The sequence below is a fragment of the Hyla sarda genome, chromosome 4 (assembly GCF_029499605.1).
Source record: "Hyla sarda isolate aHylSar1 chromosome 4, aHylSar1.hap1, whole genome shotgun sequence".
In the NCBI taxonomy this organism is placed as follows: domain Eukaryota; kingdom Metazoa; phylum Chordata; class Amphibia; order Anura; family Hylidae; genus Hyla; species Hyla sarda.
The window spans coordinates 338,944,419-338,972,266 of record NC_079192.1 but is presented as its reverse complement, the minus strand read 5'-3'; the positions used below and the strand labels follow the sequence as shown (position 1 = coordinate 338,972,266).

Here is a 27,848-nt window from a genome sequence, read left to right as displayed (position 1 = left end):
AATACTGACCTAAATAAGCTTGTGTGAAAGGGGCTGGAGAATGTGCTGAGAATTTGGATACGGGTGCCTTACTGTTTAGGTGTTTCCTAGTATATCTGTAAGGTTGAAATGACACATTTTGTGGGGCCAGTTTTCAAAATAGTTTTTTTCAGAATTTTTTTTTTGGGGGGTAGAAATAGTTTTGAGCAAAAGTCAGAAGTGGATCCAGTAGGAAGGAGAAGTATAAGACCTTCCTTTATATTTCACATTCCATTTGAATACACTTCTGCCTTTGGCTCAAAAACTGCAGTGAAGGTTTTAAAAAAAAAAAAAACGCCAGAAAAAAACTGTGTGGAAACCTAGCCTTAAAGGGGTACTTCGTTAGAAAAGGGTTTTTTTTTTTTTCTAATGAACTGGTGCCAGAAAGTTAAACAGATTTGTAAATTACTTCAATTAAAAAATCTTAATCCTTTCAGTACTTATTAGCAGCTGTTTGCTACTAGGGGTGTGAATCGCCAAGAATTTGGCCATAAGATTCGAATCGCGATACCAGTGTGGTGATTCGATATATATCCTGATATATTGCGATACCGTCTAGGTGACGATACATTGCAATATATCCCAGACAGATGAATAGAGTTCTATTGAACTCCATTGATCTGCGATCCATTGATAGAGCCTGGTCCAGCCAGGCTCTATCAATGACAGAGCCACGGAGAGCAGGGAAGCAGAGGTAAGCCCTCCGGCTACCGCCACAGTGGATCGCCCCCGAGCGCTGCGGGGAGGCGATTCACCCCACTAGCCCACCAGGGAGCATTCACAGAACCCTTTAGACGCCGCTGTCAGCTTTGACAGCGGCGATCTAAAGGGTTAATAGCCAGCCGCGGCGATCGCCGCATGCTGGCTATTAGCGGCGGCCCCCGGCTTGATTGACAGCCCAGCCACAGCCTGCATCATCACTCTGCGCCACCTTCTAAGGGAGCAGAGTGGTAATGCAGGCTGTCAATCACACTAAGTGGGTGTGATTACAGCCAGGGAACACAGGAATAGACAAGTATAGGTCCCTGCACAGGAGACTACTTACAGGGCTGGTGGGGGAGACGAACTTCAAATCCTCATTATCCCTGCTGGCTGGAACCTCCCCCTGTGGATGGTGAGGAAGAAGATTTTACCATATATAATGCATTACCACCCATTATATATGGTAAAATCCCATGATTGGTTCCCTTTAAATAGTTTCATTCAATTTTTGAAACCAAAGCCAGGAAGGAAAAAAAAATAAAGGACCAGTATGAAGGAAAGTCTGGGGATTCTATTTTTGAATCCATTTGTTTTAGATGAAAAAAGCTACATCTTAAACCCTGAATGTGTGAACACTCCCTAAAGTCTGGGCCATTATCACCCAGGTTGACTCCTGGAATGCATTGCGCTGGTACATGCAACTTGGATATGGAAAAACATTTTCATTGATTTTTTTTTTTTTTTTTTATAACTGTTTTTTTTATTAAAGTTTCATTGATTTTCATAGATTTTTTTTTATTTTTTCCCATTAGCTTTCCCTTGGTTTGGTATGGACATTGGTGGAACCTTAGTGAAGCTGGCTTATTTTGAGCCAATTGACATTACAGCAGAGGAGGAGCAAGAAGAAGTTGAGAGCTTAAAGAGCATCCGTAAATATCTGACTTCAAATGTAGCCTATGGTTCTACAGGCATTCGAGATGTCCACTTGGAGCTGAAAAACCTGACTCTCTTTGGCAGGAAAGGAAACCTGCACTTCATCCGATTTCCCACACAAGACCTGCCAAGGTTTATTCAGATGGCAAGGGATAAGAATTTTTCAACATTACATACTGTTCTGTGCGCAACAGGCGGCGGTGCATATAAATTTGAAGAAGAGTTTAGGACGGTAGGTACTGACCCCAACCTCCCCTTTTTTGGGTTGATATTTTTACTTTTCCTTCTAGTCTGCTCATGTAGGACTGTTGATTTCTATATAGCAGCTGGAGGAAAATGCAGGTGTGGTGTATATATGTTTTCACAGATAAAAGAAATGACAACCTAATATGTATTTTGTTTTTTCTCCTTGCAAACAGATCGGTAACTTGGAACTGCACAAGGTGGATGAACTGGATTCCCTTGTTAAAGGCTTATTGTACATAGACTCTGTCCGTTTTAATGGCCAGGCTGAATGCTATTATTATGAGAATGCTTCACACCCTGAACAGTGCCAGAAAATCCCTTTTAATCTTGATGACCCTTATCCTTTATTGGTGGTGAACATTGGTTCTGGAGTCAGCATTCTTGCAGTCCATTCCAAGGACAGCTATAAAAGAGTATGTGGTACAAGGTAATGCACTTTGATTCATGTGCTTACAAACAAGTATCAATAATAAATCTTAGTGTCACAAGTTTTGATCAGTCTGCGTCTCAATGCTGAGACCTCTACCGATCAGAAGAACAAGTCGGCAGAAGTGCGCAGCATTTCTTACTGCTCCATTATAAGGCTATGGGACAGCAAGGCAAAGATCGTTACAAGTCGGGGAGTGAAAAGCGATGCTGCACACTCCTCAAAGCTCATTCTTCTGATCACTAGGAGTCTCAGCACTGAGGCCAACACGGATCCAAACTTTTTACATGTCCCTGTGACTTTTTATATTAAGAAGGCTTCCAGTTTCTAACAACAACAAAAAATTTTAATCTTCTGCTTATTATGTGATAATTGTTCCTGTGCTGGTGCTATTGACTGCTGACAAGCCGAACACAATGACATCCATTCTGAGCTTACAAGACATGGGCTATATTTGTGTGTTTAAGATACTTTGGAGCTTTGCAGGGAAAAGGCATGACCCAATGTGGCCATTTTGTGGCAGTACATTTTAGTTAAAAGTAAGCCAACTAATAGTTGGACTAAACGTAGACTAGACAGTCTTTTTTTTTTTTTTTTTTTTTTTTTTTTGAGAAGTACAATCTTCCTTAGTCTTCAAGTGTTTTTTGACTGCCAGCAAATTAGAAAATTCTTGTTTTAGGTCTGTACAATAAGAAAATAGATGTCTACACTTGGATGGCTGCTTCCAGAGTACAGTACAGTACAAGACCATGGTACACATAAATATGATGTGCTGAGGTGGACTATGTCTGGCACAATTGCATGAGCACTACTATGGCCGTCAATAATGTAGACAGGTCTATGCGTGGAGACTCTTGTCAGTAATGTGCTAACTTTGCCTATTCAGCCTAGGTGGAGGCACTTTCCTTGGTCTCTGCAGTTTACTGACAGGATGTGAAAGCTTTGAAGAAGCTCTGGAAATGGCAGCAACTGGTGACAGTACAAATGCTGATAAATTAGTACGGGACATATATGGAGGGGACTATGAGAGATTTGGACTTCCAGGATGGGCAGTAGCTTCAAGGTAAATCAAAAAGGTTTTTATGTAATGTTTTAAATTTCTTATGAAGGTTGTTGAGATTTATACTTCACTACTTTAAAGGAGTAGTACAGTGAAATACAACTTATCCCCTATCCAAAGGATGTGGATAAGTTATAGATCGCAGGGGTCCAACCGCTGGGACCCCCCGCAATCTCCTGAACAGGGCCCCGCCAGTCTGTCAGAAGTGGCCAATCCGACCACCGCAGGAAGCCGCAGCTGACACTAACCTCCCCCCCCCCCCCATGTATCTCTTTGGGATTTTTCCGTGCGGGTCAGCACACCCCCCTCCAGCAGACTGCCAGGGCCCTGTACAAGAGATCACAGGGGGTCCCAGTGGTCGGGCCCCCTGCGATCTATAACTTATCCCCCATCCTTTGGATAGGGGATAAGTTATATTTCACTACAGAACCTCTTTAACCTATTAAGGATGCAGGGCATACCTGTACATCCAGCGCCCGCTCCTGCGATATAAGTTGATCACCGCGTCTAAAGTAAAAAAAAGAGAATTAAAAAAGCATTCACGACAGCTCATTTGCGGTGTCCTGATCAGCTGTTAGGACTAGAGATGAGCGAACTTACAGTAAATTCGATTCGTCACGAACTTCTCGGCTCGGCAGTTGATGACTTATCCTGCATAAATTAGTTCCGCTTTCAGGTGCTCCGGTGGACTGGAAAAGGTGGATACAGTCCTAGGAAAGAGTCTCCTAGGACTGTATCCACCTTTTCCAGCCCACGGGAGCACCTGAAAGCTGAACTCATTTATGCAGGATAAGTCATCAACTGCCGAGCCGAGAAGTTCGTGACAAATCGAATTTACTGTAAGTTCGCTCATCTCTAGTTAGGACACGAGGAGAGTCCCTACATGCCTCCTTGTTGCCCGATCGCCGATTCACTGCTCTTTGCCTGAGATGCAGGCAGGAGCAGTGGAGTGCCGATAACACTCAATGCAAACATATGAACCCGAACTATAAAAATATATTGTTAATTAAACCGCACGGTCAATGGCGTACACGTAAAGTCCAAAATATACCATTTTTATACCATAAAAAAATCAATAAAAGCGATCAAAGTCTGATCAAAACAAAAGGGGTACCGATAAAAACTTCAGATCACGGCGCAAAATCCCTGTATGTGGAAAAATAAAAAAGTTATAGGGGTCAGAAGAGGATATTTTTAACTCCTTAAGGACTTAGGGCCTACCTGTACGCCCTGAGTCCGCTCCCGTTCTAGAACGCTGGGCCACAGCTTGCCACGCGGGGCCTCTGACAACGGCCGGGACCCGTGGCTATTAACCCTTTAGACGCGGTGTTCAAAGTTGATCGCCACGTCTAAAGTGAAACTAAAACGTTGCCAGGGGCTGTTCGGGATCCCTGCGGCAAAATCGCGTCATCCCGAACAGCTGGGTCCCCTACCTTCCTCCTCACTGTCCGATCGCCGAATGACTGATCAGTGCCTGAGATCCAGGCATGAGCACTCAAACGGCAGAATCATTGATCAATGGTTTCCTAAAATGACTGATGTCATTACAAAGTAGAATTGGTGTTGCAAAAGACAAGCCACCATATGGGTCTGTAGGTGCAAAATTGAAAGGGTTACGATTTCTAAAAGGTAAAGAGGAAAAAATGAAAGTGGAAAAACACTGAGTCCTTAAGGGGTTAAAAGGAATCTGTCATCTGTGTTCACCCGCACTAACCTGTTGGTACAGGCTTGTAGTTGGGTGACACTGATGATAATGATACTTACCTATCCCGGATCTGTGGCCCCGTCCGACCGTTATCTTCCTTATTCAGGCAGAAGACTTGATGCACGGGTGGCACTTTCGGAGCACGCTGATGTCACAGCTGTCTTCCTTGCCCATCCTGGTTGTGAGCAGGCATGAAGAAGCAGCAGCCGCAACGTCTTTGCTCCTGGAGCGCCGCCCATACACCAAGTCTGCCGCTTGAATAAGGAGTATTATGGGTGAACGGGGCCTCAGATCTAAAATTGGTTTACTATTGATAAAAGTAGCATATTACAGTGTGCACTAAGCTGATTATTCTCTTTCAGAAAGCTGGCAAAAAATGTTTTCTTTTGTTCCTTTCTTAGTTTTGGAAACATGATTTACAAAGATAAACGAGAATCTGTTAGTAAAGAAGATCTGGCCCGTGCTACATTGGTGACCATAACCAATAATATTGGCTCAATAGCCCGGATGTGTGCTGTCAATGAGGTAAGATTGGTATTAAACATTCTTCTTCTATTGCTGTCAGGACAAGGGGGGAGTTTTAGTTTAGCAACAAATGGAGAGCCACAGTTAGTGATCACTGACTGTAGCATCTCCAGGATTGAGACTGATTTACTTTAGTGTTTGTACCCCACTCGTCCAGAGGTGGTGTTTGTTTTCTAACCATTATATCCCTGCTATAATAAAAATCTGCTTCCCATGCTTGTATACAGAAAGCAGTTTGAACTATCTGAGAATCTGTTAAAAGGTGAAATGTAGACATTCTTAAGTTATTAAAGGGGTTTTCCCATGAGGGAGAGAAATTGTAAAAAGGGGCTAGAGTACTTTTAAAGATAATGGATACTCACCTGCTTAGTCCCCCAGCGTTGCCTGGCTTTTGCTGCTCACTGCTTCCGTTACCGTGAAAAATAAATTGTAGGGAATTAAAACCCACAAAGAAACCTACACTCCACTCTTAGTAAATAGGGGCCACTGAGTGCTCCTGAAGATATAGGCCCTGATTTACTGAGAGTGGAGTGTAGGTTTATTTGTGGGTTTTAATTCCCTACAATTTATTTTCCACAGTATTTACTAAGGTTTCCCTACACTTTGCTTTTTTTACACATGCTCTGATCTGTGGGGTTTTCCTCAGCTCAAATCCACCACATTTTATGTGGAAACCTTAGTAAATATGTTGGGTTTTTGTGAAAATGTCAGGAACACTCGCCTTTTCTGTGACCATTCCCCATTTTCCAGACAACCACGCCACTTTTTGGGTTTTCACAGTAAAATGAAGAGTAGTCAGGTTTTTCTCATTTCTGGCGCAAATTCTGGGGCAGACATAATTTTTGGCGCAATGTGCCAGAATCTGGCGCATAACCCGACAAAACATGTCGGGGTTGCAATAGTAAATGAGGGCCATAATGTTAGTACTAAGGGATCAGGAGTGCAGTGATATAGCTGGTGAGTCTATATATAATGATTAGCTGCAGATAGTGCTAGGCGGTATACCGGTCCATACCAAATAGCTAATTTTTTTTCCTGCACCATATGCATTTTTCCCATAGCACTATACCGGTTGGGCCCCTCCCCCCTCAAATAAATGAATTATCAGCCACAGCGCGCTGTCCCCACATCGGGGAACTAATCATATGTGACCCGCGAGCGCTGCTTCTCTTTCCCCCCCCCCCCAAATAATTATCAGCTGCTGCGCTGTACTCTACTATCCTGTGCCCGTGCTGCAAAATAAACTTTCACTCACCTTCCTACGTTCCCCCGTTGCTCCGGTATCTGCCTCATGCTGGGGATGGGTACGTCACAGAGCAGTGAGCCTATCACCGGATGCAGCGATGTCCCACCTCGGCCGGTGATAGGCTGAGCCCACTGTCATTTAAGGAGGCGGACGGCTTCTTACATGACAATGCGCTCAGCCTATCATCGGCTGAGGCGGAACATCTCTGCGGCCGGTGATACGCTGACGGCTCTGTGACGTACCCATCCCCAGGAAGCAGCAAGAGGACCGTGAGGCTGGTACCGGAGCAATGGGGGAACATAGGAAGGTGAGTGAAAGTTTATTTTGCAGCCGGGTACAGGATAGTACAGTATGGCGCAGCAGCTTATAATTATTTGGGGGGGGGGGGGGTGAGAAGCAGCTCTCGCGGGTCACATATGATTAGTTTCCCGATGTGAGGGACAGCGCAGTGCTGGGCTGATAAACCGGGGGGGGGGGGGGGGGAGCAGCAGTGCCCATGGGTCACATGATTGGGGGGGGGATGGATTTGGGGGGGAATGCCATTAAATACCGTGGAACCGCCATAACTTAAAAAATACTGTGATACACATTTTTGGTAATACCCCCCAGCTCTAGCTGCAGAGTTAAAGAACTTCCTTGATTCACACTGCTTCTCTGTTCCGTGAGAAGATACTTTAGTACAGTGGTCTCCAACCTGCGGACCTCCAGATGTAGCAAAACTACAACTCCCAGCATGCCCGGACAGCCGTTGGCTGTTGGCACACTTAAGTGCAGCCTGACACTGCCCTTCCTGCCTTCTGCTTGTAAGACCTGACATGGATAAACCTATCACAAGAAAGCTGATTGAAGATGCTTTTCATATGATGTATCACTTGTTCTGGACACAGAGCAAGTGAAGTGATATTTGGTGTTTTATTGACTGCAGCATAGTTTTAGCATTTTACATATAACACCACAACCAGACACCCACAATAATGCTATTTCTTTTTGAACCGATTTTGTCAGACTATTACTTACAGCCTTCGGCTTCTTTATAGTGCTGCCTTGTGGCAAATGGATCAAGCAGCATTGTACAGGGCTATGAAGGCTGTAGGAAAGTACAACAAGCTAAATAGCAAAAGTTAAATTTTGAAAAAATGTTTGCCGTTTTGAAGGGCTAAAGAGAGGCAAGAATGTAATTTAAATAAAAAAAATGGTGCAGCTCACAATTACAATTCTACACTGGCCGAGGTGGATTTGGCGAAACACCTATACCCAAGGTGTGATATATTGGGATCAAAATTGTAAAAGACAAACCCACACCTCAAGGACAGTGATAATGATGAAGATTCAAGAATAAATTTTGTCTGAGACCATGCTCATTGAATATAATTTTATTAAAAAAATATAAAAATGCATAAATTCCCTTCACAGGGCCCTTGTGGGAGGAATAGTGGAATGACACATATCAAAACATAAATGTGATATAAAATATGAAAATTGCTTCAATACAAGTAAAATTATTTGGACTGTGTAGGCAACTACTGGTAGTCCGGCAATATATGACCAGCTGAGTAATAATCCGGCAATTAACTGATAGTCCAGCAATGTGATAATAGTAAAATGCTGAATGGATGTCCATACAATATTAAACAGTTCTGCCCCTGATTAATAGATGTAATATGTTACCAGCTGTACTGTGGGTGCCGTCTCCTCTCGCTGATGCGCAGTGCCACACTAGCGTTCGTAGTTGGCTGGATAACCTGAATGCGCTTGAAGCGCTGTGTGCAGTCGGTCCAGACGGCGCTGGACTCAATGAATGCCGTGCAGAAGCTCAGAGGGTCCGTGTGTGCAGACTGATGGTGTTTCCTTGTAGTGGTGGCGTCTGACGTCAGCGGATGGTAGGAGCGGTGGATAGAACACAGGAGCGGCAGGTGGATCACAGAAGCGGTAAGTGGATCAGAAGGCAGCAGATGGATCGCAATAGCAGCAATGGATCTCCAATGTGATTGACAATAGTAATGTCTCTCAGAAGCTCCGCCCCTCAATGCAAGCCTACGGGACGGGGCGTGGCAGCTATCACGCCCCCTCCCGTTGGCTTGCATTGAGGGGCGGAGCGTGACATTACACGGGGGCGGAGGCGTGACGTCACACACCGCCCGCCCTGTAGTCGCCGGTAATCAGGGACTGATTACAAACGGGGTGCCGCGTGCAAGATCACTGGGGTCCCCAGCGGCGGGACTCCCGCGATCAGGCATCTTATCCCCTATCCTTTTGGATAGAGGATAAGATGTCTAAGCACCGGAGTACCCCTTTAAGGTTATGTGTTTTATTTTACATATGCATATGTTGTATGATGTATCTAATTGATACTACCAAGTGTGAACATTAGCCTGTCAATACAGCCGTACAATCCTGTGATCCACAACCTCATTTTAGTAACAACCTTTTTTTCACCTGCTAATTAACCCCTTAAGGACCAAGGACGTACAGGTACGTCCTTGGTCCTGCTCCCATGATATAATGCGGGGTTACACGGCAACCCCCCATCATATCACGGCGGGCCCGGCGTCATAGTGAAGCCGGGACCCGCCGCTAATAGCGCGCGGCGCAACGCGCTATTAACCCTTTAGCCGCGCGCTCAGAGCTAAAAGTGAAAGTAAAAGCTGCCGGTTAACTCAGTGGGCTGTTCAGGATAGCCGCGGCGAAATCGCGGCATCCCGAACAGCTTACAGGACTGCGGGAGGGCCTCCTGCCTCCTCGCTGTCCGATCGCCGAATGACTGCTCAGTGCCTGAGATCCAGGCATGAGCAGTCAAGCGGCAAAATCATCAATCACTAGTTTCCTATGAGAAACCAGTGATCAATGATAAAGATCAGTGTGTGCAGTGTTATAGGTCCCTATGGGAGCTATAACACTGCAAAAAAAAAGTGAATGAATATCATTTAACCCCTCCCCTATTAAAAGTTTGAATCACCCCCCTTTTCCCATAAAAAAAAAAAACACAGTGTAAATAAAAATAAACATATATGGTATCACCGCGTGCGGAAATGTCCGAATTATAAAAATATATCATTAATTAAAGCGCTCGGTCAATGGCGTACGCGCAAAAAAAATTCCAAAGTCCAAAATAGTGCATTTTTGGTCACTTTTTATATCATTTAAAAATGAATAAAAAGCGATCAATAAGTCCTATCAATGCAAAAAATGGTACTGTTAAAAACTTCAGATCACGGCGCAACAAAAAATTTGCCCTCATACCGCCCCATACACGGAAAAATAAAAAAGTTATAGGGGTCAGAAGATGACAATTTTAAACGTATTAATTTTCCTGCATATAGTTATGATTTTTTCCAGAAGTACAACAAAATCAAACCTATATAAGTATGGTATGATTTTAATCATATGGACCTACAGAATAAAGATAAGGTGTCATTTTTACCGAAAAATGTACTACGTAGAAACGGAAGCCCCCAAAAGTTACAAAACGGAGTTTTTTTTTTCAATTTTGTCGCACAATTTTTTTTTCCGTTTCAACGTAGATTTTTGGGCAAAATGACTGACGTCATTACAAAGTAGAATTGGTGGCGCAAAAAATAAGCCATCATATGGATTTTTAGGTGCAAAATTGAAAGAGTTATGATTTTTTAAAGGCGAGCAAAAAACGAAAATGCAAAAATGGAAAAAACCCTGGTCCTTAAGGGGTTAAGATGAAACTACTATAAATATGATGAGATTCATTCCAGTGGCACAGCTACTGAGGAAGGGGTTGAATACTTTGTGTTAAGCACCCCGAAATGCGTTTAGCCGAAGGCCAAAAGACGCATTGTGACACTATTGCGGACTTTAAGCTACTACCAGTCCATTACCAGTTCCAGCTTCTGAGAGACATTACTATTGTCAATCACATTGGAGATCCATTGCTGCTATTGCGATACATCTGCTGCCTTCTGATCCACTTACCGCTTCTGTGATCCACCTGCCGCTCCTGTGTTCTATCCACCGCTCCTACCATCCGCTGACGTCAGACGCCACCACTACAAGGAAACGCCATCAGTCTGCACACACGGACCCTCTGAGCTTCTGCACGGCATTCATTGAGTCCAGCGCCGTCTGGACCGACTGCACACAGCGCTTCAAGCGCATTCAGGTTATCCAGCCAACTACGAACGCTAGTGTGGCACTGCGCATCAGCGAGAGGAGACGGCACCCACAGTACAGCTGGTAACATATTACATCTATTAATCAGGGGCAGAACTGTTTAATATTGTATGGACATCCATTCAGCATTTTACTATTATCACATTGCTGGACTATCAGTTAATTGCCGGATTATTACTCAGCTGGTCATATATTGCCGGACTACCAGTAGTTGCCTACACAGTCCAAATAATTTTACTTGTATTGAAGCAATTTTCATATTTTATATCACATTTATGTTTTGATATGTGTCATTCCACTATTCCTCCCACAAGGGCCCTGTGAAGGGAATTTATGCATTTTTTATTTTTTAATAAATTATATTCATTGATATTTATAGCATGGTCTCAGCCAAAATGTATTCTTGAATCTTCATCATTATCACTGTCCTTGAGGTGTGGGTTTGTCTTTTACAATTTTGATCCTAAGAATGTAATGTACCGTATTTTTCGCACTATAAGACGCACCTAACCATAAGACGCACCTAGGTTTTAGAGGAGAACAAGAAAAAAAATATTCTGAACCAAACGAGTACTAAAATATTTAATAAACTATAACTGAATAATTTTTCAACCCCTGACATGTGCTCCTGACCTATAATTCCCCCCTGACATGTGCTCCTGACCTATAATTCCCCCCTGACATGTGCTCCTGACCTATAATTCCCCCCTGACATGTGCTCCTGACCTATAATTCCCCCCTGACATGTGCTCCTGACCTATAATTCCCCCCTGACATGTGCTCCTGACCTATGATTCCCCCCCGACATGTGCTCCTGACCTGTAATGCCCCCCCGACATGTGCTCCTGACCTGTAATGCCCCCCGACATGTGCTCCTGACCTATAATGCCCCCCGACATGTGCTCCTGACCTATAATGCCCCCCCGACATGTGCTCCTGACCTGTAATGCCCCCCCCGACATGTGCTCCTGACCTATAATGCCCCCCCCCCGACATGTGCTCCTGACCTATAATGCACCCCAGACATGTGCTCCTGACCTATAATGCACCCCCGACATGTGCTCCTGACCTATAATGCCCCCCCGACATGTGCTCCTGACCTATAATGCCCCCCGACATGTGCTCCTGACCTATAATGCCCCCCCGACATGTGCTCCTGACCTATAATGCACCCCGACATGTGCTCCTGACCTATAATGCCCCCCGACATGTGCTCCTGACCTATAATGCCCCCCCGACATGCGCTCCTGACCTATAATGCCCCCCCGACATGCGCTCCTGACCTATAATGCCCCCCCGACATGCGTTCCTGACCTATAATGCCCCCCCGACATGCGTTCCTGACCTATAATGCCCCCCCGACATGTGCTCCTGACCTATAATGCCCCCCCCGACATGTGCTCCTGACCTATAATGCCCCCCGACATGTGCTCCTGACCTATAATGCCCCCCCCGACATGTGCTCTTGACCTATAATGCCCCCCCGACATGTGCTCCTGACCTATAATGCCCCCCCGACATGTGCTCCTGACATATTCCAACCCCCCCGTTATGTGCCCTTCCCTGTATGGTATTGTGCCCGAGCAGCTTCCTCCTACTTGCTTTAACCTTTATCAGAAGCTGCTCTATTCTTGCAGAGCATGCGCCGCAGGAAGCAGGAACGAGATCTCCGGGCGCCGGCGCGATGATGTGATGTCATCGCGCCGGCCTGCCGTGGATGACGTCCCGCGGCGCACACTCTGCAAGAATGGAACAGCGTCTGATAAAGCGCAACTGTCATGAGTTTTAACCCCCATAAACCAGCTCCAGCTTGACAAAGTTGTTTGAAATAACAGTTGAATCATACGTTTTGCTGCTTTTCTAGCAGCTTTAATGTTGCTTAAAAAATGCTTTTAACGATAGTCAGCAACAGTCGGATAGGCGTGGCTATGCCCGCAGCCACCACCCCTATCCCCTGTATGTCAGTTCTGGGGACGCTGTAGGATTGGTCCACAGGACCCAGCACTGAGAGCCTTTATTACTGTACTGTACAGAATAAACAGCGCCCGTTCATCTATGCACTCCGGTGATGCAGGCAGCCAGCACTTACTGCAAGCACTAGCTCTCTTTCTGCTAGTACTTGCTCCCTATAGCCCAATGCGCGGCGTAATGCTGTAGCGGAATGATCTGGCCGTCCCGGTCTAATCTACTGCTGTGATGCAATGCGGACGGCCAGATCATTCCGCTACAGCATTACACCGCGCATTGGGCTATAGGGAGCAAGTACTAGCAGAAAGAGTACATGGGTTCTACATTGATTCTTTCTATTTTTTCTTGCAAGTAGCTGGATGTCCTGAAAGAGGATCAAAAGAACCCCAGGGAGCACCATAACAACTAAGTATCAGCATTTCCTAAGAGAACAGTAGCAGACAGTTTAGTACATAGTGTACATGACCTTATTGGTCACTGCAATGAAAAATTGTGTTTGTACCTGCTGAAATGGTTCATATCTTTATAATATAAATAGTTTGGCATGTTTCTGCAAGATCTATCCATTGCATTAAGATTTACTTTTACATTTTTTCTTACCAATGCATAGAAATGGTTAAAGGGAAATTCAGTACATGCTGTAAAGGAGTACTATGGCGTTTTTTTTTTTTTTAATTAACCCCTTAACGACGCAGGACGTATATTTACGTCCTGCGCCGGCTCCCGCAATATGAAGCGGGATCGCGCCGCGATCCCGCATCATATCGCGTGGGTCCCGGCGCTAATCAACGGCCGGGACCCGCGGCTAATACCACACATCGCCGATCGCGGTGATGTGCGGTATTAACCCTTTAGAAGCGGCGGTCAAAGCTGACCGCCGCTTCTAAAGTGAAACTGAAAGTATCCCGGCTGCTCAGTCGGGCTGTTCGGGACCGCTGCGGTGAAATCGCGGCGTCCCGAACAGCTGATCGGACACCGGGAGGGCTCTTACCTGCCTCCTCGGTGTCCGATCGACGAATGACTGCTCCGTGCCTGAGATGCAGGCAGGAGCAGTCAAGCGTCGATAATGCTGATCACAGGCGTGTTAATACACGCCAGTGATCAGCATAGGAGATCAGTGTGTGCAGTGTTATAGGTCCCTATGGGACCTATAACACTGCAAAAAAAAAGTAAAAAAAAAGTGTTAATAAAGGTCATTTAACCCCTTCCCTAATAAAAGTTTGAATCACCCCCCTTTTCCCATAAGAAAAATAAAACGGTGTAAAAAAAATAAAAATAAATAAATATATGTGGTATCGCCGCGTGCATAAATGTCCGAACTATAAAAATATATAATTAATTAAGCCGTACGGTCAATGGCGTACGCGCAAAAAAATTCCAAAGTCCAAAAAAGCGTATTTTGGTAACTTTTTATAACATTAAAAAATTAATAAAAAGTGATCAAAAAGTCAGATCAAAACAAAAATCATACCAATAAAAACTTCAGATCACGGCGCAAAAAATGAGTCCTCTTACCGCCCCGTACGTGGAAAAATAAAAAAGTTATAGGGGTCAGAAGATTACATTTTTAAACGTATAAATTTTCCTGCATGTAGTTATGATTTTTTCCAGAAGTGCGACAAAATCAAACCTATATAAGTAGGGTATCATTTTAACCGTATGGACCTACAGAATAATGATAAGGTGTAATTTTTACCTAAATATGCACTGCGTAGAAACGGAAGCCCCCAAAAGTTACAAAATGGCGTTTTTTTTTCGATTTTGTCGCACAATGATTTTTTTTTTCCGTTTCGCTGTGCATTTTTGGGTAAAATGACTAATGTCACTGCAAAGTAGAATTGGCGACGCAAAAAATAAGCCATAATATGGATTTTTAGGTGGAAAATTGAAAGGGTTATGATTTTTTAAAGGTAAGGAGGAAAAAACGAAAGTGCAAAAACGGAAAAACCCTGAGTCCTTAAGGGGTTAACCCTCCGTGCCCGGGCTGCAAAATGAAACAAAACAAACTTTAACTCACCTGCCTTCGTTCCCCCATTGCTCAGATGTCAGTGTCCCGTTCTGCGGTTCCTGTCTTCTTCTGCTTCCTGCGGGTCGGTGAGTCACGGTGCTCTCAGCATGTCCCGCTGCGGCTGGTTATAGAAGCGTGACTCACCGACCCTCAGGAAGCAGAAGAAGACAGGAACCGCAGAACGGGACACTGACATCTGAGCAATGGGGGAACGTAGGCATGTGAGTTAAAGTTTGTTTGGTTTCGTTTTGCAGCCCGGGCACAGAGGGTTAATAAAAAAATAAAAAAAGCGCCATAGTACTCCTTTAATTATATGCACTGGAGAAAAACAGGGATGTGACCATATACATATATATATATATATATATATATATATATATATATATATATAGTAGGAATGTTTTTTACTAATTGCTTATGCTACTATTGATGCTTAAGGGTATTCCAGGATGTTACTGGGCGTATGCAAAAATGAAAAATTAATAATACTTACCTACTCTGGTCTGCCAAGCTATAGGACCAGCAGGACCCCGAAAGATGCTGGTCTGAGAGCTTCGGGGGACCAGGGTAAGTAAGGATTATTTTAGTCTTGATTTTTGCCAGCTGCCCAGCAACAAATAAAAAATGTTAATTATTTCATTGAAATAGACCTTTTAAGCAACAGTTCTGAACCATGTGCTACTAATAGAAGTTATAAAGGATCCAGCTCTAGGATATTTTATGCAAAAATCAATATTTTTCTATTTTCCTTTTAAAATTATTAAACTTTTGTTTTCACATTTTGTGTTGTAGAAAATAAACAGAGTTATATTTGTTGGTAATTTTCTCCGGGTAAATACCCTTTCAATGAAATTGCTGGCATATGCATTGGATTACTGGTCGAATGGTCAACTTAAAGCGCTCTTTCTGGAACATGAGGTATGTCCCACATACACACGCATACTTTTTAAAAGCTTGTTGTTTAACTCCTAATATTGCTTTTCATGTTGCTGAGGTAAGTATGATTATATTATCATTTTATATTAAACCAAAAAAACTTCCAAAGTTAGCTATAGGAAACAGTGAATAATGACTTTTCTCTTGTAGTTGGTATATTTGTAATAGTAAATTGTGTGTATGTTCATAAAGGACCCTTCAGAAATGCTGAAAAAGCTGTTTGGTGATTATATAGGAAAGGAACTAAAATCCATAGAAGAAAATTGCCAACTTTTCACTTGTGATAAACCATAGTGGAATACTACTCTCTAAAAATACGTTCCTCCTCATGCCACCAAAGAAGCTCTTTTTCCTTGAGACCTAGACTCCACAATTTTTCTGAAGGTGTCTTTCTTGTGTCTGGTGCCAAGACATTAGCAACAGATCTTTTTCCGTAAGTTGCAAGGTGAGTTTATTAAAGGGGTACTCCGCCCCTAGACATCTTATCCCCTATCCAAAGGATAGGGGATAAGATGTCAGATCGCCACGGTGCCGCTGCTGGGGAGCCCCGGGATCCCCGCTGCGGCACTGCGCTATCATTACAGCACAGAGCGAGCGAGCTCTGCACGTAATGACGCGCAATACAGGGGCCGGAGCATCTTAACGTCAGGGCTCCGCCCCTCGTGACACCACGGCCCGCCCCTTTCAATACAAGTCTATGGGAGGGGGCGCGGCGGTCGTCACGCCCCCTGCCATAGACTTGCATTAAGTGGACGGGCCGTGATGTCACAAGGGGCGGAGCCATGACATCACGCGGCTCCGTCCCCTGTATCGCCCATCATTACGCACAGAGCGAACTCGCGCTGTGCTGTAATGATAGCGCAGTGCCGCAGCGGGGATCCCAAAGGATAGGGGATAAGATGTCAGATCGCCACGGGGCCGCTGCTGGGGAGCCCCAGGATCCCCGCTGCGGCACTGCGCTATCATTAAAGCACAGAGCGAGAGAGCTCTGCACGTAATGACGCGCAATACAGGGGCCGGAGAATCGTTACGTCACGGCTCCGCCCCTCGTGACACCACGGCCCGCCCCTTTCAATACAAGTCTATGGGAGGGGGCGCGGCGGTTGTCACGCCCCCTGCCATAGACTTGCATTAAGGGGACGGGCCGTGATGTCACGAGGGGCGGAGCCATGACGTCACGCGGCTCCGTCCCCTGTATCGCCCATCATTACGCACAGAGCGAACTCACTCTGTGCTGTAATGATAGCGCAGTGCCGCAGCGGGGATCCCAAAGGATAGGGGATAAGATGTCAGATCGCCGCGGTGCCGCTGCTGGGGATCCCCGGGATCCCCGCTGCGGCACTGCACTATCATTACAGCACAGAGCGAGTTCGCTCTGTGCGTAATGACGGGCGATACAGGGGACGGAGCCGCGTGACGTCATGGCTCCGCCCCTCGTGACATTACGGCCTGTCCCCTTAATGCAAGTCTATGACAGGGGGGCGTGATGAACGCCGCGCTCTGTGCTGTAATGATAGCGCAGTGCCGCAGCGGGGATCCCAGTGATCCCCAGCAGCGGCACCGCGGCGATCTGACATCTTATCCCCTATCCTTTGGATAGGGGATAAGATGTCTAGGGGCAGAGTACCCCTTTAAAGGGGTTTCCCATGAACAGACACTAATCCCATCTCGGGATAAGACATCAGTGTCTGATCAGTTGGTGTAGTTTGTAGGAAAAACCTTTTTAAGCTCAGCATAAAAACCACAGCTGTAGGGACACCAAGAACGTACACAAGTGTTCTACTGCCTAGAAACTTCTGTTTTTGAAAACATGTTTCTGTTTTGGTCTATGTTCACACAGTATTTTGGGTCCATTCTAAGCTGTAAAACACCTGTTTCAATCCTAAAAAATCGCCCATAATTGTCTTTTTTATGTTAAAGGGGTACTCCACTGCTCAGCGTTTGCAACAAACTGTTCCGAACGCTGTAGTCGATGCCGGGAGCTTGTGATGTCATAGCCCCGCCCCCTCAATGCAAGTATATGAGAGGGGGCGTGACTGCTTTCACGCCCCCTGCCATAGACTTGTATTGAGGGCGCGGGGTGTGATGCCATGAGGGGGCTGGGCTATGACGTCACGAGCTCCTGACTCCAGCGTTCGGAGCAGTTTCTTCCAAACGCTGAGCAGCGGAGTTCCCCTTTTAAGTTGCAATTGCTTTTATTAGAAAATTTTCAGTATTTCATACTGAAAAAGCCAGTCAAACAACTGCCCCCCCCCCCCCGCCTGCTTGGACACATACTAGTCCTGCTTTGTCCATGCATCATCACCTATGTCATGGACACACTTCCTTGATTGACAGCTGTGAGCGCAGGGCTCATAGCTGAAGGAAAAATCCTCCTACTGTCAGCTTGTGTCCCGCTACTGTCAGCAAAACTACATTTTTTACTTTTTCTTTTAAAAATGTTCTACTTTTCTTTTAACATTTTTTTAATGTCCCCATAGGGGAATATCTATAGTAATCATTTGATTGCTAATACTGTTCAGTGCTATGCATAGGACATAGCACTGATCAGTATTATCGGCTATCTCCTGCTCTGGTCTGCTCGATCTCAGACCAGAGCAGGAGACGCCGGGGAGACGGACGGAGGCAGGTGAGGGGACCTCCGGCCGCCATTACAGATGATCGGATCCCCGTGGCAGCGTTGTGGGCGATCCGACCATCTATTTTAACATGCGCATTGCCGCAGATACCGTGATCTGTACTGATCACGGCATCTGAGGGGTTAATGGCGGACATCCCCACGATTGTGGATGTCAGCCATTATTGGCGGGTCTCCGGCTGTGTTATACCTGCCATGTATGACGCGAGCACCTCTCCGATGCTCTCGGTCATACACAGGACGTAAATGTATGTCCTGGTGCGTGAATTTCCGCAAACCAGGACGTACATTTACGTGGTCGATAAGAGGTTAAAAAAACAGCAACAATTTTTAGGGTGAAAATACGGCCAAAAAACTCTGTGAACATAGTTTTACAGTGTTGAACCTTTGAGAAGAGCCAGCGTCACCTCCTGATTTGATACTTTGTCTTTGTAGGTTTTCCTTTTATTACAGCCGTTTAATAATTGTCCTTCTCTTTCTTCCAGGGTTATTTTGGTGCAGTTGGTGCTCTTCTAGGCTTGCTGAATTTTTCTTGAGTTGTCCGACATTTCCTGCCCTGGAAGTAGTTCTCTGGAATGATTTATACCAATGAGTGGGCACACATGAAGAAAAATGAGACAATGTTGATCTTTCTTTTATTAGTACATATGTGACAAAGCACTGAACATTATGAGACCAATTTGGAAGCCATGTTCATGTTAAGGACCTCCATGCTGACAATGTTGCACATATGGCCCTTGCAGCAGTAAACAATCTGTATATAGAGGCAGGATTTCTAAAGCAGGGGCATAAAAGAGCACATGCTATACAGTGTTTCCTGGCAGCCAGTTGGTCTATCCAATGGTTTGTGCATCTAACATTTGGCCTGTAATATGAATGCCATTTAGTGTGCACCAGAGGCATTTACTGTTCTTACTGTAGCAATGCGCACATGTTCATGCAGTCATTCCTTCTGAATGGTGTCTTGTCATATTAGTGAGCGATCATTTATAAGGGGGCAGCACTGTGTATTTACGGTGCAGCATTTTCCTTTTAGGATTTTTTTTCTCTTGATCGTATGTGGTAATGTTTTTGTAAATAGAACGCTCTTCATTTTCTACCAAGTCAAACAAGTCCATGTATATTTGCCGTGGAGTTGTCTTGCCTTAATAATCCTGACCAACATCCAGTTTTCATGGTAGCTAACACTGCTTTTGATAAATTCAGAGCCAATGCTGCAGAATCTGTACTTAGTGGATGCTTGTCCTTGGATGCATCCTCTCATTCCTTTTTTTTGTGACCAGTATTACGAGTGCAGTTTATATGCTGTCAAGTATTTCTGGGGAGTATAAAATGCCTCTAAGTATCTTGTTTAAGTCTCATCTGGCTGTAACTACATGGCAAATGGTTCTTGAAGGGTTTTATTCAGTGTTTTTGCTTCTGTTTAAGCCAGGGCCTGTTCAGCCTTGGGCAATCTTACACCGAATTACATACATGTCATGATTCGGTGTAATCTTACAATGTTATGCCTTATGAAATGCTTAGAATTAGAGGTTGCACACTTACAGATGCCTCTCTTCAAATGCAATTGGCTACAATTTAAACGGACGGATGGAATATTACAGCATGCAGAAGCTGTATAACTGGCGATATCTATTTCCTATCTGAAAGTCATAGATAAAAAGAATCCCAAGAACTTACTAAACCATGGCAGGCATGTGAAATCAACCTGTATTTCACAAAACTGTAAGTTGCAAAACCAGGAAAGAAAAATATAGGAATTGTACACTTTTTCACCTTCTGATATTCTTTACTTGACCACCACATTCTCTGTCTTCTATTGCACTGAACTTTGCATTTATTTAGTAATTGTTATGAAACAATTGCTATTTAAAGAACCCGTTCCCATATCATAGGATGGTGTGCATCATCTAATGCTGTAGCTGTCATGTAATTCAAAGGTACTTGACTGGATATGTGCCATATATTGGTAACATTTTCACTAACAGTGCATTATGAGTAGATCAATAGAACTGGCACAAACCATTGCTGCTAACAAATTTTACTGTGAATCCAAAGAACTTTTTGCGCATGTAAACTGGAACTCATACCAATAAGAAACTGTCCCTTTCTACATATGTGAATATAATACAGTTTGTTTTGTTTCAGTATAGTCAGTCATACATGTACATAATTTACAAGGTATGACAATTTTGGTGCGAATATCTGTATATGATCGTGCATGTGTCAGCAGCTGCTTGCATGAAAGGCTTCTCATTGGAGATAACAAGCTGGGCACAACCTAAAATTGAAGGTAGACTTTTTTAAAGGATAGGGGATAAGATGTCTGATCGTGAGGGTCCTGCAACTGGGACCCCTGCAATCTCTGTGCAGCACCCAGTGTTCGTTTAGAATGCTGGGTGCCAGCGGCGGGGGTCGTAACGTCACGACCACGCCCCCTTGTGACATCACACCACACACCCTCAATGCAAGTCTATGGGAGGGGCATGTCATGATGGGCGTAGTTGTGACGTCACGACCCCCGCCGCCTGCTCCAAGCATTTGGAGCAAAATGTTCCGAACGATGGGGCAGCGGAGTACCCCTTTATTTTAAATCAACTGGTGCCAGAAAGTTACAGATTTGTAAACTACTTCTATTTTAAAGTCTTAATCCTTCCAGAACTTATCAGCTGCTCTATACCACAGAAGAAGTTCTTATCTTTTTGAATTTCTTTTCTGTCTGACCACAGTGCTCTCTGCTGACACTTCTGTCCATTTCAGGAACTGTCCAGAGTAGGAGAAAATCCCCATAGAAAACCTATCCTGCTCTGGACAGTTCCTGACATGGACAGAGGTGTCAGCAGAGAGCACTGTGATCAGGCAGAAAGGAAATAAAAAAAGAAGATAACTTCTTGTGGAACATACAGCAGCTGATAAGTACTGGAAGGATTAAGATTTTTAAATAGAAATAATCTTCAAATCTGTTTTAAATTTATGGTGCCATTGGAGTACCCCTTTAAGCTCATACAGTAAATATTTGTAAAAAGATTTTTAACTATTTCAAAGAAAAAAAATCCAGTTCTGCGAATTCATAGATTTTATAGTCTGTTTGCAGGATGCTTTAACATGCCATATCACATTGTGGAACTCCATACAGTGTCTTATTGATGACTAAAAAGTAGGTAGCGCTGTATTAAATTGAACAAAATTGCACTTGCCCCTTATCCCCATTTAAAATTGTGAAACTGGTCTAAACTGTGGGCCTATTGCATTGAGTTGTGATAAAATAAACACCATAAATGTTTGCACTTAACATTATTATTGTGGCACTTGTTTGGACATTATGCCTCAGATGTTGAAGAGGTTGTCTGGCACCAGAAAAATATTTTAAATGAGGTATGATTGGCATAAAAAAAATCACCTACTGCTCTTCAGGTGCCTGGTCCTCGTCTTCTTGGGTAATCACTAGCAAAGTTGGGTGTCCCCTTTTGTTGTGGTTATGGACAAGGAAACCCTGGGTCAGTGCACCTTCAGAACAGAAATACCAGGTGATTTTGCAGGATGAGCGTAAATATGTCCAATATTATCTTATAAAAAAAATTAAGCCAGCAGAAGCCCTCAAGGAAAAAAGTTAGCACAACGTCTATAAATAATTTGGTTTTAGATACTTAATATTACGATATACCCAGGGGCCTTGTTGCCACTTAAAGGAAACATGGTCTCTGAATATTCGCTATGGACTAGTTTGCCGTTTTCTAAGACAGTTTCCTATGCTGTATGTGTATTGCGTTGTTTTTCATTGTCTGTTAAAATTGTTCTACAGCATATTCAAGTAACAGTGACGTCAGATGTCTAAACGTTTGGTACCTGTATTAAAGGTTACACAGTGATGTGTAACAAAGCATGAAATCCATGTCATGTTTAAACTTTCTTTTCATTGCATATTCCATTGTGTTTTATGTTGTATATTTTGTTTCTGATTTTGTTTTTATTTTTCAACACTTTTACTACCTATGGTGATACAACCAAGCTTTTGCCCAGTCTCAGTTCGGGGTGAAGGTGTTCTAAGTATATTGCAATAACATTGGTTGGTACAGATGGTAAATAACAACATATTCAGTCATTTCCTTTTGCTCTTTCTAGAGATTCTCCATTATAAAAGGTGGAGGGATATGTATAACAGTTAAGGATTTCTACATCTCATAACAAAATTAACAGCTTAAAGGGGTTGATCACCAGTAGAGATGAGCGAAGTTACAGTGATTTGATTTGTCACGAACGTCGCAGCTTGGCAGTTGCTGGGGAGTGGTGGAGAGTCTCCTAGGACTTTATCCACATTTTCCACCCCACCGGAGCATCTGAAAGCTGAACTGATTTATGCAGGCTAAAGTCAGCAAACGCTGAGCGGAGACGTTCGTATCAGATCACTGTAACTTCGCTCATCTCTAATCACCAACTTCAATAACAGATTTCCTGAAAGGCCCTAAACTTTTGTGGCCCATTCATATGTTAAGGCCCTCTATCTTACCCTTGCTGCTCAATAAGACCCACCTGGCTTCCTATATATGGGCTTTAACATTACAGAGCCTTGGTCTTCATGTTCGTAGCTGATGATCATGTGATTATTCCATTGACTTCAATGGAAGTGGGGGGGAAACGCACTAAAAAGATGTGACCTGTTACTTAATTAATTCAATGGGAGCTTTAGGTCCATTTTTTTCCCACACTGCCCAGGGCTCAAAGAGAGGACACTTATAGAGCCCATGTAAACATACTTTAATATGGTAATAGAATGTGGCCAACTCCCTATAAAGCAAACATGTCAGGTAGCTAATGCTACCATAACTGAAAGCAGGGTATAATAGGGGAAGAGAAGCTGAACTCTGTGACATTAAAGGTTTACATGGTTTTAAACAGAATTTTTGAGAAAAGCAAAACAATATTCTAACAGGACTATCTGCTTACCCCATCCACGTTCAGTAAATGAGTTATCCCTGTATCAGTGTATACGTCAAGCCGTCTGTGTGGGCAGTGTAATTGGGACTCTCCCTGTCGCTGCTAGCAGTGCAGTCCGGCTTTACTTTGCTTATTACACAGGAATAAGGCACCAAATCACTGTGCTTCACTTACCGTATTTCTTTCTACCATATTCTGCCGACAGTTTAGCTTGTAATGTTCATGCGCCACCATTTGTCAGAAAATCCACTTTAAATGTATATAGACAGCCATTTAGAGGGGTATTCCAGCTTTAGCAAAGAAGTTGTAAAAATATACAAGGTTCTAATATATATATATTCTGATATATATCCTGTTTAAATTAGTCACAGTTTTATCTACATGCAGTCATACAGTATGAAGGGGCTTCGGGACTATTTGATGGGATGTTTACCCCTCTAGCATCATGTTTGCATCTCTATTCTAAATTGTACAATAGATTGTTAGCTGGGTAGGGGATAGTTTAGCAATATAATGCTTATTTTATTTAAGAATCCAGGGTTTTTTATTACATTAAAATGCACTTTTGACCAGATAGTGTATTACCCATCAAAACAAATATACTAAACTGAAGTTCTCATTGCTGAAAAGGATTCTTAAGTTTAAAGTGTTACTTGCAAATCTCATAATATGAATGTTCACTTGTTCCTAAATTAATGTCATTAGTCTAGTAGGAGAAAAATGCTGCTTCTTTTGGAGCAAAAACAGCACCACTCCTGTCCACAGGCTGTGTGTAGTAATGCAGCTCAGTCCCTTTCACTTCGATGGAGCTAAGCTTCAATACCAAACATACGGTAACTGTCTAATTGTTTAGGCTATGTTCACATAGGTGTTGGGACTCTATTAGTAGACAGTCCTTTTTCTGTCAAAACGTCAAGATTCCAGTGGGCCTTTTGGGCATTTCTGGTGTCCATTTCTTACATTCTGATTCCCACAAGCTCTCATTTAAAAAAAAAATGTTGTTTAATACTTAAATAGTTAACATTGTGGAGTCACTGATGAAGTTTGTATTAGGGAGAATCTGTAGCCCTAGCCAGTAACACCCATTTCAGATAACACAATACATTTGGTCCATGGCAATATTAAAGCTACCAGATGCATTACAAACCCAAAACTGGGACTTTTGATGGTTTAGTTGAACTGCGCTTAGATCTTCATAGTACCCTTCGATGATCGGCCGTCTTGCTCTTTGGTGAGTTTAGGTCCTGCAACCATACTACTGAAGACAAATTAGGCCATTTTGTGGCCTCTCTTCCTTAAATAACAATGTGTCACTTTTTGAGAAAATAGATTTTACTGATGTGTAGTTCTCCTTCTAAAATACACACACTTTGTGACCACAGCATGGAAGTTACACATTAGAATGCCAGGCAAACCAATATAAAACTGCTTACATGGTGAACTACTTCTAAACAAACACACAGCGAAAAAAAAAATTCTCCTGATGGTTTCCTCTGTGCTCCAAAAGCTTGAAAATAGATTTTTTCTGTCTACCCAATAAATGCTACACTATTAACAATATTTGTCTTGTTTGACACAAAAGTATTTACTATCATTTGCAGCAAAATGTATAGTTTTATAGCAGCGTCTAGGGGCCACCAAAATACTTTGTCATACTCGTACAACCTTGTGATTTCATTTATTTTGTTAGTATGGTTCACACATTTGCAGATTTTCCCCAAATTACAATGCAACTTTTTTTTAAACTGTCACTATCCTTTCAGCATACTTTGATGATAAACTGGAGTGTGAACAAGATTAAGTATTTCTGGCCAATATATTACTTCTTTAAAGCTTGGTTACCCAGGTTTCCCACTCTGCAGATTTCCTCTCTGATTTTCAGTTGTTCCTGAACTAGTGAGTGTGTAGCCTAGCCTCTGGTGTTTCCTATACGCTGATAATCCACAGAAGATGTGATGCCACTCCCCTAGATCTATATAGCACATACTCAGAAGCAGTAGCAGCATCGGGGACATTATAGAGCGGTATGAACTATAAATCAAGCACTGAGGGGAGATTCTTTGTCTGTGTCAGGCCACCCCTTTCTCTTTCTATGGGCAGCTGTAACCTGATACTGTCTGAGTAATTAAAGCAGAGTGTATAAATAGGAAGGGAGAAGAGGAGAGGAGCCTAAGAAGTGGGGAAAGGAATTTTAATACAAAGGCAGTTCAATATATATGTCTTAGTTTCCCTTTGTTGCCACTTATTCTGTTTTGTTCTTCTTTAGAAAAAAAAAACCTGTAACTACTGTAAGTGAAAGTGACCTAAAAATGTATATGTTTGTTTGCCTAATGCACATTATGCCATTTCCTGTTCACCTCCATATTAGAGACTTAAATGGTTTGTCTGTAATACTCCCCTGAACGGCAGCTTCAAAACAATAAACCTTGACTTGCCAATCTCCTTTCCCCTGGTGCTGCTGGACTTGCCATCCTGTCCTCCATCCCTGGACTTCTTCCTGCTTTTGAGGGTCAAGACGTCACACCACCGCACAGCGGCAGTGTCATGTGTTAAGTCTGGACACCAGGAAAAAGCTGAGGCCAGGGTACTCCGGCTCAGCAGCCTATAGCCGGCTCTATCAGGACTTTGCTGTGACTGGCTATTAGCTGAATGACAATGTTAAATGTGGACCTCCATAAGCGGGAAAAAGACCAGGGCCGGAGGATGGGACAGCAATTCCGGCAGCATCGGGGGACTGGCAGTAGGTAGGTCAAGGTTTATTCTTTTAATGCTGGCATTCTGGGGATTATAAATTAGAGTACCCCATTTAAGAGTTAGAAATTATCCTCAGTAGCTCAGCCCCTTTTTACTGATAAAGAGATGCATTTGAACAACAGGGTTTCTATTTTATTCTAATCCAGGCAACCTTTAACTTTTTTATAAATAATATTTTTAGTCTGCTGAATGCCCTATTTGTGTTTTCTCTTAGGTATGTAAATGTATTTTTGTTTATCGTCGCTACAAAATTTGGATTGGTAAATCTGTGTACAGGTAACAAGTAAGTGCTCTGTAAAACTCTCAGTAGTTATCTGTATGTTCTTTTAAAATCGGTAGCACTCATTCCATTTGCATTTAATATTGTTTGTCTAATGCAACATTTTCCTGTATCATATATGCCTTTTTTGTGTTAACACTAGACGGAGGAAAGAGAATCTGTTTGTACGGACTTAATCCTCTTCTTTTCTCTCTAGTGTGAAATGTTCTGTGCTTATTTTGTTACTGTTCGGAACCTGACCATATTGTGAAGACTTTGTAATGTGGTACAGGTTTTAACATGCAAAGAATATGGTAAACTATAGCTAAATATTTGTAATACGGATAATGTACATTTTCTAATTTATTTCTGTTAATATGATTAAAGTTTACTGAATGTACAGAAAATAATTATTTAATTTCAGGGCTAACCTATAGGTTTATATTGATCAAGCCTCTATACAATAATAAAAACTTTGCATGAGCAATTGTTTTATTCCTTTATTGCTATCTCATGTTGCCTTTACATTGCCTTCAAAAATAAAAAATAAATTTCATGTCTCTCTTCTTTTTATCTATTTACACCGTACACAATATAAACCCACAATAGACATTAAAGGGTACTCTACTTAAAACATCTTATCCCCTATCTAAAGGATGTCTCCAGCGGCGGGACCCCTACTATCTCCGCAGCGGCACCCCTGTCATTCAATGCACGGATGACTGGCGTTGCCAGCTGCAACGCCCCCTCCATTCATGTCTATGGGAGGAGGTGTGACTGCTATGTACTTGCAGTCACGCCACCTCCCATAGACATGAATGGAGGGGGCATGTCTCGACGTCACTAACGCAGAAGCTGCAAGCTTCCGTGTTCCATCTGCCGTCGCTGCCGGCCTGGAGATCGTTGGGGTTCCCAGCGGCGGGACCCCCGCGATTAGACCTCTTATCCCCTATCCTTTGGATAGGGGATAAGATGTTTTCAGCAGAGTGCCCCTTTAAAGGAAAACTGTCACATGTTTTCTCCCGCACTATCCACAGGTACTGATAGTGCAGGAGACGCTGATTCCAATGAGCCCTACCTTGCCCGGATCCGCCCAGCTGTTCGCCCGCAATCGTAGTTTTATTATATGTTTAAATCTGTCTGTAACTGGCACGGGTTGGGCTTCTGCAGCTTAACTGGCACTGACTTGAGTGCCGTTTATGAATATTCATCCCCCTCCCTCCAGTTCTCCCTCTCTCCGCTGCTCCTAACTAGAGGATGAATATCCATAAGCGGCGCTAACGTAAGTGCCAGTTAGGCTGAAGAAGCCCCGCCCGTGCCGGTTACAGACAGATTTCCACATACAATA

General features: G+C 43.4%; 1 protein-coding gene across 2 annotated transcripts in view; it reads left to right on the top strand.

Moving 5' to 3' along the window:
* PANK3 (pantothenate kinase 3) overlaps window positions 1-27,056 on the top strand; it is a 40,924-nt gene extending 13,868 nt beyond the window's left edge. For both annotated transcript variants that reach the window (XM_056516501.1, XM_056516499.1), the window contains 6 exons: window positions 1,533-1,885; window positions 2,073-2,326; window positions 3,213-3,389; window positions 5,493-5,616; window positions 15,771-15,896; window positions 19,038-27,056. In XM_056516501.1, coding sequence (XP_056372476.1) covers window positions 1,533-1,885; window positions 2,073-2,326; window positions 3,213-3,389; window positions 5,493-5,616; window positions 15,771-15,896; window positions 19,038-19,088 — 1,085 coding nt within the window. In that variant the 3' untranslated portion in view covers window positions 19,089-27,056. The remainder of the gene's footprint in view (window positions 1-1,532; window positions 1,886-2,072; window positions 2,327-3,212; window positions 3,390-5,492; window positions 5,617-15,770; window positions 15,897-19,037) is intronic.
* Window positions 27,057-27,848: the final 792 nt, after the last annotated feature.